General features: G+C 37.4%; 1 protein-coding gene across 1 annotated transcript in view; it reads right to left on the reverse strand.

Annotated features, from left to right (window-relative positions):
* Window positions 1-16,679, reverse strand: part of MYT1 (myelin transcription factor 1) — a 185,792-nt gene that overhangs the window by 78,966 nt on the left and 90,147 nt on the right. Inside the window, 2 exon segments of the mRNA XM_043987748.1 lie at window positions 14,587-14,617; window positions 16,215-16,269. Of these exon segments, the coding sequence (XP_043843683.1) occupies window positions 14,587-14,617; window positions 16,215-16,269 (86 nt within the window).

Raw genomic sequence — 16,679 nt, forward strand, 5'->3', positions numbered from 1 at the left:
CATATATAATACTTTAGAATTTAAAAGAATGTGCCTCAAAGGTTTGACTGAGTTCAGCACTCAAATCTTGTGTCCAATAGCACTGATAGAATTCTATGATAACAATCGACCTTGATATGATGCTTTAAAGCTTGCAAAGCACTTTAACACATTGTTTCAATTGAGTCAATAACTGAAAGTTTTATCTGCTTTCTTTAAAGTTTGTTGTTTTTCAGTCATTGCAGTTGTGTCTGAATCTTCTTGATCCAATTTGGGTTTGATTTTTGTTTTGTTTTGTTTTGGTTTTTTGCAAAGATACTGGAGTGCTTTGTCATTCTTTTCTCCAGTTCATTTTACAGATGAGGAAAGTAAGGCAAACAGGGTGAAATGCCTTGTCCAGGGTCACACAGCTAGTAAGTGTGTGAGGCCATATTTGAAATCAGGAAGATGAGTCTTCCTGATTTCAGGCCCAGCACTATATACACTGCAAAGCCCTTAACCCATTTTCTCAAGTAAGCCTCATAACAACGCTAAGAGGTCTCGAGGCTCAGAAGTCAGGGGACTTGCCCAAGGTCATACAGCTAAAAAGTGTCAGAGAAAGGATTTGAACCCAGGTCTTCTTGATTCCAAGACCAGGATTATATGAGGATTGTCTGACATTAGGGACAAGATTACCTTTACCTATCTTGTCAGGAAGACACTCATTTTTCTGTCTTTGTACAGGGGATGAACTTTGGGATGAGGAATGCTCTGCTAGGCAGCTCCCACTTCTCCCAAGGTCCTCCAGAGGCATCGTCTCTTCTTTTTTACTATACATAAGAGAAGAAGGGAGTACTCTCCTGCTCCTTGCCCTCCTCTACCCCTTTGTGCAAATAATCTTAAAGTACATTTCATTCTAATTGGCTGCAGGAATGACTGAAAGAGATTCTGTGTTCAACTGCTCCAGACACACTTTCACTGACAACATCACAGAGAAGTGGGGCAGTGTTTGTGGTAGCAAAGGCCTGGGAACAAAAATGGGGTGTTTATTCAGGAAGAACAAGGGGTGCTCTGAAGGGCCCATTACCAGCCTTGGTACTCTTCCTTCACATCCTTCCACAGTGACCCTTCCCCCCAAGAAATTCCGCTTTGAGATGGCGATAACACCTAACTTAAATTGTTCGTTTTCATTTTGGTGGCAGCTTCACCGTGTTGCATTTCTGATTTTTTCCATCCAGAACAGAAGGAAGGATTCTTACTCAAGTTCCTCTGCCCTGTCCCCTCCCCACCCCCACCCAGGCTTTGCTCTAATCGCTATGCTACAAATTGCTCCCTTTCTTTCATTCTTTCAAGAATTAGCTTTGAGACTTTTTACAAAAAGCTTCTTGTTCTAGTGCAGGCGATGCTGAGGTTCCAATTAGTCAATTAATCGTCCAGTTAATCAGGCAATTAGGTGACAGCTGCAATGATGGCTTTGTGGAACGCTGCATGCTGCCCCTGAAATATGTCACCTGCTTCAATTACCCATGTGTTCAGCCATAAAACGGAGGCATCAGGAAGGTCCAGGGTTTCCTAAAGCCAGTTTCAAAGAGCAATTATAGATAGAATGTGGACAAGCCCAAATCTCAAGGAACTAAGCCAGTTTAGGATGGCGCCCTGGGAAAAGAGACACTTTCTTAGAGGGGAAATCGGAAGCAGTTGCTTTGACCATCAGTGCAAGTCCCTATCATCTAACTCATGCTCTGTAAATCTAGCTTCTTCGAGCTTTAAATGGAAGTCATGACAAGGCAAAGCATCGTGGTCCTTTAAGGGGATTGCTAGACTGTTAGGATTGTGCCAGTAGCATATAAATACTACACTGAATCTACAAAATTAGGAAGTGAACACGACCGCTATGTATCAAAGGCTTCATTCTTGGAAAACCAATCCCCGCTGACTCCCAACCTTTGTACGATGCATACAGTTTTTTTGTTTGTTTGTTTGTTTTTCAGGGCAATGAAGGTTAAGTGACTTGCCCAGGGTCACACAGCTAGTGAGTGATACGTACAGTTTTACAAAATACCATCTTTGCAAACAGGGTCAAAAGCCCCTTCATCTTAACAAGGTAGGAAGCTATTTCATGCTGATCCCAGCACTGAGCCTCTGGCTTGGAAAATGAAGCACCCGCATGTCTCCCTTCTCTCCTGCATATGGTTTTCCAGCTGAAGACCAGTGATAATAAGTTGTAGCCAGATAATGCTTTTCACCTAATAGAATTATGGCATAATGACTTCAACAGTAGCCTGGGAGTCAGGAAGACTAGGATCCAAATCCCAAATGAGAGAATTTCTATCTGTGTGCCCCTGAGCAAGTCACCTAACCCTCCAACCCTCAGTTTATTAATCTGTAAGAAAACTGTAGTACTTACCTCATAGGATTGTTAGGAGGACCAGATAAGATAATGTATACAAATTTGGCTTTTCAAAACTTAAGGTCCAATATAAATACCAGTTATTGATATTATTTGTTACCAAAAATTATTTACTTTTGCTATGAGAGAAGGCCAAGGGCTGGAGATAGAAACCACCTCCCTGAGTTCAACTCTCCACCTCCAATATTTAATGTCAGAGTCAAGGGAAAATTGTGGGAAAACCCACAAAATTAAAGTGCTAAAGAAGCTGTGGAGATGAGCAGAATCCCATAAGCCAGGGTAATCATATTTAATTCTGAATATAATTCAATTATGCTTTAGAGGGAAAAATATGGTTTGATGACATAACCATAAATTCATCTCATCACATATCCCATGGTTGTTCTCTCTTCCCCTTCTCTCTATCTCTCTGCCTCTTTCTGCCTCTCTCTTTCTTTGTCTCTCTTGTTATTTAAACATAACTTACATTTATATGGTGCTTAAACTTTTGAAAAGCCCTCTACATCTATTATGTAACAATTCTCAAAATAGTCCTTTCCTTCATTTCTTGAAGATTTAACAAAAAAAGACCCCCAAATGATTTCTCCTGGTATTTTTCTACTTTAAAATAGCAACCACAGCTGCCCATGGAGGCTTCCTGAGGGCTCTAAGAACATTCATCAGTTTCACAGCAGGAGTCAAAGTTATCTAGTCCAGAATATAACATACAGTTTAAAATACTTCCTTTTCACTATCACTTGGTTCTTCTATTAGAGAACATAGATACCTATATTCTCTAATAAAAGAATAAAGAAATAGATATCTATATCTATATTCTCTAATGAAAGAATGAAGTTATTGACAAAGGATATCTATATCTGTATTTTTATCTTTCTCTATACCTCCATGCCGAATATTTATATAGTGCCTACACACACATACAGAGGCAGAACAGAATGCAATTTGTCCTGATCAGAACAGGCAAAAGGTTAAATCAGACCTTTTGTAAATGACATTATGCCTTCTGCCTCTCTCACAGATACACTGATATATATAAGGCAAGATGGAGTCTCTAACTGTAGTTTCTTGCCCCTCTCATGTCTGTCTCTCCAATATGCAGCATTTCTCAGGAACCTGAAAACCTTTTGTAGGAAAGGAGGATTTTTAGGAAACTGAGGTTTCAGTTAACTTTGCCCCTGATTTCTGCACAATTTAGAGTAAACCACTGTTCTTTAGTAAATATATAGATATAAGACTTTCTGAGATTAGGAAAAACTTGCAAAGAGTGGCAGAGATCAAAGACCCAAGTACTCACATAGTCCTGCCCCATTTCATTTTTTGGTAAAAAGTGGGGTAAGGTGGGATTGTGTGTGTAGGTACAGCATGTCAATGATTATAATTTTATCTTGAATTATGATGGTCTGAGCTTTGCTGTCATCACTTATATTATCACAGGAAACTCTGGATGAAGCTATAACCCCAGCATACTGGATATTAAGGTTAGAACTGTAAGGGACCTTGGAGATAATTTTGCTTAATCTTCTCATTTTACAGTTGAGGAAACTGAGTCCCAGAAAAGTGACATCATTTGCTCAAGGTTAAATAAGTAGTAAATAGCTAAATCAGGATTTGAACTCAAATCCTTTTACTTCAAATTCAATTCTAGTTCCATTACAGGAACCATTGTGACAGGTTATTTCTTACATGTGATAGCTCTTCTTTTATAAATGCTTGAATGTATGTATCTGTAACGTAATGTAATGTAAATGTATCTGTAATCTCACTGATTTAGAAAGTCTGTTTTTATTTTTGTTTTGTTTTTGTGGCCAATGAGGGTTAAGTGTCGTGTCTGAGGTTAGATTTGAACTCAGGTCCTCCTGAATCCAGGGCCAGTGCTTTATCCACTGTGCCACCTAGCTGCCCCCTGATTTAGGAAGTCTGTCCCAAAATACAGATTGCATCTCACCCATGCCTACTCATCCTGTATGATTCTTGTCCACATTCCTTACCATAACATCCACCTAATGTGCTGGAGACTCCCTTGCTTTCTTCTTTTATGCAGTTTTTAAAAAAGGCTTTTCAATAAAACAAGTATTTTGTAAGAATTATGTTTTACTTCTATTCTTTTAAAATCTGAGAAAATGGTTTGACATTCAGGGACTCTCCCACTGGGAAGGGTTCCCAGTATCTAAAGTTATTGACTTCCTCTAAACCCTGGCATAAAAATTTAATACAGACTCTCCCACTTTCTTGGTACCCTCCACCACCACCACCGAACCTTCATAATGTGCTTACTATTTGCCAGGCACTGTGATAGATTCTGGAGATACAAAGAAAAGTGAAAGACAGTGTGTACTGCCCTCAAAGAGCTTACAGTCTAATGGGGAGATGACACACAAATAATTATACAAACAGGATAAACTGGAGGTAATCTCAGGAGGCTAATGCCTAATGCATGAAGGAAAGACTTCTTGCAGAAAGGTAAGATTTTAGCTGAGACTTGAAGGAAGACAGAGAGGTCAGGAGGCTGGGATGAGAAATGAGAGCATTCCAGGCATAGAGCACAGTCAGTGAAAATGCAGTCAGGAGATGGAGTGTCTTGTTCAAAGAACACCATGGAATAGGCAGAAGGAAGTAAAAGATAAGATTAGTAAGGAAGGAAGTGACCAGGTAGTGAAAGGCTTTAAAGGATAACCAGGGTTTTATATTTGATCCTGGAGGTAATAGGAGCCATTTCTCTCTTGGGTCCCTCCTCTATCCCCCATGCCTTTTCTTTGGAAGGGGATCTTTTTTTTCTTTTTACATGTCGTTTTATTTACAAATATATGCCTTCTCCGTCCCCTCCCCAGACAACCAATGGGGAAAAAGGCAATTCAGCAAAACTAATGGACACATCCAATGAATCTGACAGTACATTCAATATTTCACATCCAGAGCCCCCCACCTCCATAAACAAGGGAAAAGGATACATCTTTTCAACTATTCTCCAGAGCCAAGCTTAGCCATTATAATTATAATTACCCTGTGTGACCTTGGGTTTTGCTCTATTTACATTGTTGCAGTTATTGTATAGATGTTTTCCTGGTTCTGCTTTCTTCATTTTGGATCACTTCATTTAAGTTTTTTTCATACTTCTCTGCATTATCCATATTCATAATTTCTAAGGGCATAGTAGTAATCTGTTATATTCATATAACACAATTTCTGAAGCCATATTCCCCAATCAATGGGTATTACTTCATTTCCAACTCTTTGCTACTACAAAAGTACTTCCTGTTAATATTTTGATACACATAGTAATTTTCTGTCTTTGACTTACTTGGAATGTATACCTTAACAGTGGAATCACTGGGTTAAAGTATGTGTATATTTTAGGGACATTTTCAGCATAATTTCCAATTGTTTTGCAAAATGTCTGGATTACTTTCAGCTCCACTAATAGTATACTAATATGTTTGTCTTCCTGCAGCTCCTCCAACATTGACTATTTCCACCAATTCATTAGGTATGAAGTAAAACTTCAGAATTATTTTTATTTGCATTTCTCTTATCATTAGTGATTTAGTGAAACTTTATGATGATTAATAGTTTTCAATGCTTTCAAGAACTAGTCATTCACGTCCTTTTACTCTTGTATGCTTTTCAATGCAATTCAATTAAAAAAATATATATATTCAAAGTGTTTATTATGTACAAATCACAGTTCTAGGTACTAAGGGACATAAGAAATGGACTCACATATATGTTCATCATTTTTATGATGATCATCATCTCATCTCATCTTTTAAAATTTGTTTTAGTGCAATTCAGATAGAAATTTGGACCATTTCTGCTGTGGCAGCTAGGTGATACAATGAATGGTATCTGAGTCTGGTCCCAGGAAGACCTGAGTTTAAATCTGGCCTAGGCATTTTTTAGCTGTGTGATTCTGAGCAAGTCATTTAACCTCTATCTGCCTCAGTTTTATCAATTGTAAAATGGAGATAATAATACCTCCTACTTCACAAAATTGTTGTGAAGATCAAATAGTTATTAGTAAAGTACATGATACATATTCAGTGTTTAATAAATGCTTATTCCTTTCCCCCTCTTTGGACAAGTTGTTAGCCTGATATTCTTTTAGAGTCAATATTCTATAAACTATTGCACCCATGGATGAAGTAATTGTTTTTTAAATTTAATAAAAGTATTCAGATGTGAGTTCATCCTTGGATGCACACTAAAAACATCTTCAGTATAACTCCAGTAACAGACAGGACAATAGGAATAATGTCCAATTCCCATGTTATTTTGGCCTTTTTTTCCTAGGGCTCTATATTTTGAGAGCCTTTCATTCCACGTAGCTTGGAGATTATGATTATTTGATACGGTAACATTAATTTAAAACATTGTTCCTAAGTTTAATGGATAAATATGTTACATCCAGATAATTATGGGCTCAAGTTCTCTCTGTGATTATGATTTGAATGCAGTATGATTTATTGGTTGAGGTATCAAAAATATTTAGAAGTCTGTATTAGTAATATGGAAATTTATTGTCTCTCATTCTCTAAAACATAGCAAGCTTTGGATACCTAATTCTAGCTACCAGGTCTTACCTTTCTGAGTATTTTGTAGGTGCTACTTTTTTATAGCTTGAAATGCTATGTTGCAGTTTCTACTCTTTCCTTATATAATTCATATTAATCACTAATTCTGGACTCCTTAAGGATGAACTATCTGTAATTTTTGATTGAAATAAACTGTTCTTAATTGCTACTGTAAATCCTTCCTTTCCCACAATAAAATCTTCATGACTCAGCCATTTGTTTGATGTTTCTTTGTAAACATATTGTTAATTGAGTTCATATGTAGCCCATAGGCTCTATATGGAGGTGAACTACTCTTGGATACATTCAACAAACCCAATTGCAAGGAGCTGTTGTCAACCTATATTATTGCTCAGTAAAGTGATATGTGCTTATTCCAAAAATATTTTTGTAGATATTTGTCCTTTTTATCATGTGCTGTAATGCATATCAATAAGAGCAAATGTTCAATAAACCCAAGGACATCAATTAGTGGGGTAAGGACTCCCTACTTGACAAAACATTTTTAGGAAAACCAGAAAGCAATCTGGCAGAAATTAAGTTTAGACATCTCATACTATATGCCAAAATGAGCTTCAAATGGATACATAATCTAAATATAAAAGGCCATATGAACAAATCAGAGGTGAAAACACTTTTTGTGACTATGGAAAAGGGACAGAATGATCATAGAAACAAAATGGATAATTTTGATTCTATAAAATTGAAGTTTTTGCACAAATAAAATTATTATAATTGTATTTAGAAGGGAAATAGTTTCCTGAGGGGAAAGCATTTTCAGCAAATTACTCTTTTTAAGGTATGACATATAAGATATGTAGGAAATAGATACAAATATATAAGAATAATAATCATTCTCTAATTGATAAATGATAAAAGGATATAGATAGGCAATTTTCAAGACAAGAAATACTAGATATCAGATACTAGATAGCTAGAAATACTAGATAGCTAGAAAAATGTTCCATGTTACTAAATAATTAAGGACAAAGACTCAACCTCTGATTTTCTTACTTCCTTCAACTGATTTTCGTAACTATTTTGGTTACCCTCTCTGGATGCATTCTAGTTTGCCAATAGCCAATAGTGTGGTACCAGAATCTAAACAGAATTCTCCAGAACTGGTCTCACCAAAGTAGAATTGAGGAAAAAACCATGGGATTTATTTTTTAGAGTGTGAGGATAAGTATGTATAAGAGTTACTGATTTAAGGGATAGTATCAACACCAATGCTCTATATAAATAATTGTTTAAGTAATGAAGGAAGTGGAAAGTGAATAACTTGGTTTCTTTGTGTAAAATAATTATTAAGTTTACTTGTGGGGTCTTGATTTAATTCATAGTTCTGTTTCTTATAACCTTTGACAAATCATTAAATCAATGTCTCTGGGCCTCAGTTTCTTCATCTATATAATGAGGAGGTTGAATTAGATGATCTCTAAGACCACCCCCAGTTCTATGTCTTATGATTCAATGATCCAAGAAAGAGTATAATGGGCTTTAGTGGATAGAACACTATCCTGAATTCAGGAAAACCTAAGTTCAAAACCCACCTTAGATATTTACTAGCTGTGCAACCCTGGGCAAGTCACCTCTGTTTGCTTTAGTTTCCTTATCTGTAAAATGGGCTTAATATTAGTGCCCATGTCCCAAGGTTGTAGTGAGGATCAAATTAGACAATATTTGTAAAGTACTTAGTACAGTACCTGGCATATAGTAAGTTCTAGATACATGTTAGCTATTATTATAATTTTATAAATGTTATTATTATTATCCCCTTTGTTTTGGACAAAATGCCTATATTAATGTGGCCTAACATTTCATATCATGGGTGGGTTCTAACAAAAAATATTTACTAGTGACATTAAGGATGTCCTGAGTAAAATCCACATAGAAGAGAGATGCCTTATTAATAGAGAAGTTTTACAGATTCTCCTCTTGTTGGATGCCATCATTATTGACTTCATTGAGTTCTGTTATACTAGAAATCAGAGGTGTAAAACTAGTGTGGTCAGAAACAGATTAGAATGTAATTGGTGGGGCAGCTAGGTGGTGCAGGGGATAAAGCACTGGCCCTGGATTCAGGAGGACCTGAGTTCAAATCTGGCCTCAGACACTTGATACTTACTAGCTGTGTGACCCTGGGCAAGTCACTTAACCCTCATTGCCCCGTAAAATAAATAAACAAACGAATGAATGAATGAATGAATAAATAAATAATGTAATTAGTAAATTTTTAAAAAATAAAAACATAATATGACATATATAATGATAATTTGTGCAGCCTTCCAGGATCCATTTCTATTTGAGTCTGACACCACTGCTATAGATCCTTCCCCATGAGTTCAATGTTTACTCAAGAGATCACCCTAGTAATTCACAAAGCAAAACAAACAAGTAAATGAAGGATGGGTAATGTTCAGATTATGACATTCAGTTGGACAGACAAGTCGTTGGGTTATTTTACAAATATTTTGGAGCAACACAAAGACTGAACTAAGTTTAAAAATTAATAAGGGAAGACCAGACTATAACATATTTGGGAACTTGCTTACTGTTTTCACCGGTTCCAAGCTATAAAAGCCTATCTTTTAATATTCTCCTATTAACATTACCTGGCTGCCTGTTATTCATAGAACACCAGGACCCAGAAGAGTCATTGTTAATTATAGGTTACTGAAAGGATGATAGGAAATGCACTGTAGGCATAAACAAGTTTTAGCATTTTACCAATGATGACTTTTATGCAAAAGAAAACATTGAGAGCTTACAATATGGGAAAGGTTGGTGAGATCAGTTGTGTAGGAAAAAGAAAGAATAATGGATGGGTAGCTTTCATTAAATGTTCCTTCCTCCCCCAAATACAGAGGAAGGTCTCCAGCACATTGGCTATCTCTGCTCTGGAAGATTTATGGAAAGATATGAATAAGAACTAAACAGAATGAGAAGACATGGATGGATTGAGAAATGCATTGGTAAAGGGAATATACATGCCACTGAGCTCAGAGATCCATTGAAAGTTAAAATAAGATTGCATTTTTTATTGTTATGCCATACTTTTGCCTCATATTTGGTTTCTGATAAACCATACCCGAATCCCGATCTTTTTCATTAGAATGATTTTCTAACCATATCTCTCTTATCCTATACTTGTTGCAATTTGTGCTTTTAAAAACAGGCCTAAAACTCTACATTTATAATTGCAAAATTTCATAGCATTAGATTTGGCTCATCATTCTAGCCCTTTGAGATCTTTTGGGATCAGGGCTCTAATATCCAGTTTGCTAGCTGTCCCTCTCAGCTCAGCTTTCAGCTCAGTATCATCTACATTTTTAATAAGCATACTGTCAGTGCTTATCAAGTCATTGATAAAAATGTTAAACAGCACAGGACCAAGGACAGCTCCCTGAGGGCATCGTAGTAGAGACCTTCCATTCCAATTTCACCTCCATCCATTAATGATGCTAATCTTTATATGTAGCCACTCCACTAGTTCTGAATTCACCTAACTATTAACATCTAGCCCCACACCTCTTCATCTTGTATAAAAAGATATGATGAGAGACTTTGTCAAATGCTTTACTGTAATCCGATTATACTGTGTTTATGACATTCCCCTAATCTACTAGTCCAGTAACCATATCAAAAAAGGAAATTAGATTAGTCTAGCAATGACTGATGGAAGCTGACTAACTCTTAGGGATCACCATTTTCCTATTTGTATGTTCACATACATTCTTTTGATAATACTAGAATTTTGTTAGAAATTCAAATCAAGTTCACTAGAATGAAGTTTAAAGACTATCTTCTTTCTAGTTTTGAAAATCAAAACAATGTTCATTCACTTCCAGATCTACAAAACTTCTCCAATTTTGTACAGTACTGAGGAGCTAGGAAACCCATTCTCTTCATGGCCTTTTCTTGTCCCATGCTAAGCACCAATCTTTCTTCCATTTTCTTCCCTAATAGGTAGAGCCTCCCAACGTCCTAGATTATCTGCTCCCTAGAGCCTTGTAGTACCCAGGACTTCTAGTCAAGCCCTTCTGTATTGCAAAAGAAATACCACAGAACTGTTATTCAAAGGTCTCCCTGGCAGAAGGGCATATAATGGAAGAGGATTTCAGGGACATGATGGAAGCAACACAGGAAGCTTTAATCCTTATCTGTGGGGTTGGAGGATTACAGGAAACTCTTATGGGTGAGAAGCTGGATCCAAGTTGGATCCAAAACCTTTGTTTTATTTTGAGTATGAATGTAAGTATGTGTGTAGAATTCTGGCATCAGGAGAAATTGTCAGCATTGATGCTCCTTATAAATAGCTCTAGTGTTGACAAAAATGAAAAATCTCTAGTGTTTATATAAAATTCATGTTAACTACAGCCATTTAAGAGAACTAGTTTACATTTATGGGCATTTATGACACACATAGTAATTGTTATGTGCAACATTAATGTGACACATTACTATCTCTATAAGTTTTATTTGAATGCATTAATCTAATATTTATACCCAGTCTTCTCTTGATCACATGTGCTCATGTCAATACATCAAAAATCTTTGGTTTTGTCATTGGGTAACTTCCTCAAGTAGGAACTCTTTTCCCTGATGTAGATTGCAATCTGTGTTTAACATAGTCTTGGAGGGTCCTCCAGGCTTGGAAAGAATAAATAGCTTGCCTGTGGTCATAAAACTAGTTTCAGAAGTTGGATTTGAATTGAGGCCTTCCTGACTCCCAGTACAACACTCTACTTTCTATATTGCTCTGCCTCTCTTCAAAAAGAAAAAGGGAGGCAGGTGTCCAGAGTGCTAAATAATTTGAGGAAATACTGCTCAAAAGAAATGCTTCTAGTTCCACCCCTGCTATTGGCCGTATGAATTCTTGTTGTTCAGTCATTTCAGTTGTGTCTGACTCTTCATGACCCCATTTGGCAAAGACACTAGAGGGGTTTGCCATTTCCTTCTCCAGCTCATTTTACAGATGAGGAAATCGAGGCAAACAGGGTTATGTGACTTGCCCAAGGTAACACAGCTAATAAGTGTCTGAGGTTGGATTAGAACTCAAGTCTTCCTGATACTAAGCCTGGCATTCTATCCACTGCACCACCTAGCTGCCAGTATGGCTCCTTAGGTTACTCAACCTCTATGGGCCTCCTTTTTCTGAATCTGAAAATACATTTATTCATTCCCTTAGTAAGTTCATTCATTCAGTAAGTTCCTACTGCTTGTCATGCATTGCCCTAGGCAATGAGGATACTAAGACAAAACCAAAACATTCCCTGTCCTTGAAGAGTTTAAATTCTAATGCCAAATATATCCAGTCATCTATAAGGATGCAGATAAATCATAAGACTAGGTGAGATGATGCAAAGAGAACATGCTTACCTTCTTTGGGAGAAGAAAAAGAGTCAATAGAAATCCAAAATGTAATTATTACCTGTTTGTCATTTTGGCAATTGTTATGAGAAATGCCTAATAACCATTCAGAGAAAAGGGGTAGAATAGGAAAAATGATACAGTTTTATATACATTTTCCTTCTCTCAGAATGAGAGGAACATTAGCATTCCTTATTTATTCACTAGCTCATATCATGGTGGGTGCTAGGTAACTCGACAACTGAAAATAACAGAAAAATCTGTTATTTGATTGAAAACAACAGAGAAAAACTCAGGCCCACAAGATTCCACAGTCTAGGAATTCTAATGATTTAAAAAAAAAAGATCTTTGTCATGTCTATTTGCAATGATGCCTGCTGGAAACAACAAAGAATATGTATTACTGACAAGAAGAGATTTAGTGGGATTACTTTTAAAATGAGGTGTCACATCTCTCCCTCCTCCATTTAGTCTGCTCTCACAGGTGCCCCCTCTCTCTCCCAAGACATCATACTAATAGGTCCAAAGGACACCTCCTGATTATCCATCTATCGGCATTCTCTCCCTCCTGAAATTATGTTTTTTACTACTTTGTACCCTACTTTGCTTTTACTTTTATGTACATAGGATCATCAAGCCACAGCTGGAAGTGATCTCAGAGATCATTTAGTCTGATATTTGGCCAATAGCATGTAAGTTTCTCCATAGTAAGGACTGTATTTCTTCCTTTCTTTCTTTCTTTCTTTCTTTCTTTCTTTCTTTCTTTCTTTCTTTCTTTCTTTCTTTCTTTCTTTCTTTCTTTCTTTCTTTCTTTCTTTCTTTCTTTCTTTCTTTCTTTCTTTCTTTCTTTCTTTCTTTCTTTCCTTCTCTCTCTCTCTCTCTCTCTCTCTCTCTCTCTCTCTCTCTCTCTCTCTCTGTATCTTCAGTGCTTAGCAAAGACTTTGTACATAGTGAATACTTAGTCATTCTTTATTGAATTAAATTGAATTAGTGTTTTGCTCTGCTGAAGTCCTGAAAACAACCTCTAAAAGTGCTAGGGCATCTAAGGACTCACACCTTTGTGAATCTAGCTTTCACCAGCATGATCTTTCCTGAAGCAAGAAAAAATGGCAAATAGAGTTTGAAAAGTGACCATGTTTCACTCCTATCTCTTCCAGTCTAACTTCCTAAATCTGGACACTGTGTCAATGACAAAATAGCCCCACATACATAGCACTGTGGGCTTCTTTTCTTATTTCTCATACCCTAAACCAAACACTCTGGGAAAAAGAATGAACTACTCTTCCTAGGAAAATATATTTTATCTCCCACTTTTAAGGTATGATGCTTCTGCTTTTTAGGATGCCTGAGACTTTACCTGGGATCTATAAAGATAATTACAAAAGGAATACAGCTGTATTTAGTCAAAGCACTTGCTCACCAGTGAACAAGATTACTGTTTTCATCTTAAGTCACTGGAGGCCACACTTCTTAGAATAGAACCTAATCTCCTCTCAGAGTGACTCAGCTTGGCCTTCAGACCCTCTGATACAAATTACCTTGTGTAATGAACATTACTAGGACATTTTATTTCTTCTCCAATATAAGAATTACCATAAAAACTTGTGTATGTGTGTGTGTGTGTGTGTGTGTGTGTGTGCCAAGGATTGATGCTGGAGTTGTCTGTGGTCAGCCATCGTCCTGAGAACCATGGATGGGAGACGATTTGTCATACTGGGGACATTTTGACTTTTGGCTGGTTTTGAACTTTTAATTCAGTTTCCTGACTTAAAAATTAGTTAGCTAGAGGAAGGAAGGGATAAAAATTTCCCAACTGAAATCATGATTTGGGGTGTAGGAGTCTCATACCTCTACTATCAACTTATATAGTGCCTTAAGGTTTTCAAAACACTTTCTACACATTATCTCATTTGATCTTTCCAACAACTCTATCAATTAAGTATTATAGATGAGAAAAGTAAACCTCAGAGAGGTTAAATGACTTGCCCAGGGTGACATAGCTAATAAGTATCTAAGGTCTTCTTGACTCCAAGTCAAGCACTCTATTCACGATGCAAAACAGGGAGAGTCAAGTCTTGGTATTATTCTACAGACATAGTTCCTATAGATGGAGATTAACATTTGGGTTAATAGGAGGGTGACTCTCCGCTCTAGTTAATAACCTTCCCAAATTTCCCCAGAACAGCAGAAAACTGCAACCCAGAATGACTTGGAATTATGCTTGTTCCATGGCCTTCTCAGAATGTGTGTAGATGGTCAACAAGGAACATCTCTTACCTCACCTCCTGTCCTATGAGTTCCGTGGGCACTGGGTAAGGGAATAGGGGAAACAGAAAAGAAAACACAAGAGTTAAAATAATAGATACACATTGTCTCATTAGATGTTTGAAAAGTAGGATGTTACTCTGGGATCCTCAGAATGTCTATAGCTTTGCAAAATGTACAGAAATGTATTCCAGAGGATGAGGATCACTTATTCTTCACTTATCAACCCCCCCCTCCCCAAATGTGTGAACAATGGAACAATGTACTCATCCTGACTCTGAATGTGTTGAAACATTTTTCCCTTTGAAACCAAAATCCATATATATAGTTAGAATTTAACCATTTTTTCTACAAACTCTGTGGCATCTTCCTTTTAACTCTGCAAATGGAAGTCTGAAGGAACAAGGCCTTCTGCTCATGCCACACCTGCAGAGCTCCAATGTTCCTGTAATTGCCTGTTAGGGAGATGGTCATTCTGTAGGATGGAACCAAACCAATAACAGGACTTGGTTTTGCCAAGGCTCTTGGTATTTGAGCTGGTAACAGTATTGATGACTCTGATTGCAGATGGTATCATTCACCCTTTACTTGCCAGAAACATGAACTGCCAGATACAAACTAGAAGAAAGATGGGCTAAATGTCCACTTGTTTATGATAACTGGATGCTCAGATTCAAGGGAAATGACAAACTAACTCTTAAACTACAGGGTGCAAGAAATGACCTTCATCTCAAACAGACCCTAACCAACTGTGTCAAGGTAGAGAATGAATACTGCATGGGATGATTATATTGTTCTATATCTAATCTGTAACCTAGGATTTAGCATCTGAGGTGGTCTTTTATCCCTATTTGTAGATGGTCATATACCTCAAAAAGTCCCTTTTTTATTAGATGTAGTTTTGCAATGTGAGGGATATTTACTTTTAGGGGACATCGATGACCATAACATCTTGGACAGGAACAGGACTCTGGGTTAGGGAAACATACAACCATAGGATTTGCATGACAAATATTTTTCAGGACACCTGAGGAAACAAGGCCTCTCTCACAATTATTTTTCCTGTGTTGCTCTCCTGGACACCATGTCTCCCTATCATACACCCCCCAAAAAATGTGGGTCTAGAATCCAAGGCTTGCTTTGGGAATAGAAAAGGAGGCTGATTAATGAAATGTTGCTTGCTGCATATCATTTTCAAGCTGGGAAACAAATGGTTATCAATCTCTGAATGAACGAATCACTGCTCCCTGGGTCCCCTGTATCAGGCAGCTTTGTTTGCTCCCAGCATGCACCCCTCAGCCAGCTTCCCTCAGATGTTCGACTTCAAAGCTCCTGGCAGAGCACATGGATGAAAGCCACTGTAACTGATCTGAAGCTATCAAAATTCCCATGAAACTAAGAGCATAAGTTTAAAGAGGATAGGGGGGTAGGGGACAAATGGAATGCAAGGAACATAAGTGTTTGTTGGCCTTTGTTCTTGGAAGGAGGGAATGCTTGGCAAGGGTAGTATTTGAAACTTTAGGGAAGATAGCTTTGGGCCTAGAAGCAATACTGCCAGATGCCCATTGCTAGACTCTCCCCAGGCCTGATGAGGTTTGGGGCTCACCCAGGGAACTCCCGTAGGGACAGCAGATGCTCACCTCGTATTGCCTTAGATCTTGTGCGAGCTCTCTTGTCGTCATTTTCTAAGCTCATCTGGAATAAAAGAATAATAAGAAAAGCATTAACAAGAATGCTCAGCTAGCTTCTATCCAAAACATTGAGTAAAAGGAAAGAACCAAATCATGAGCCTGGTAGGCTAGACTAACCCCACTTCTTATTTTGATGGGATTCCTGGACTGGTAGAGGAGGAACACACAGGACACCTGAATGTCAGGAAAACATTGGACAGTCTTACAAGTCATCTTAGTGGACAAGATGGAAATATGCAAGTTAATGTACATTACAATTTTGGTAGACTTAGAATTAAATGATTGATCTCTATCATTAAGAGGTCAGTATCTTGGAAGGAAATCTTTAGTGGAATGCCCCAGGAAGCCTTACTTGGCCTTGTATCATTCAACATTTTTGTCAGTGACTCAAATGGAAGTGTATGTAGTGGCATG

This window comes from Dromiciops gliroides, chromosome 2 (assembly GCF_019393635.1).
Source record: "Dromiciops gliroides isolate mDroGli1 chromosome 2, mDroGli1.pri, whole genome shotgun sequence".
NCBI classification, from domain to species: Eukaryota; Metazoa; Chordata; class Mammalia; order Microbiotheria; family Microbiotheriidae; genus Dromiciops; species Dromiciops gliroides.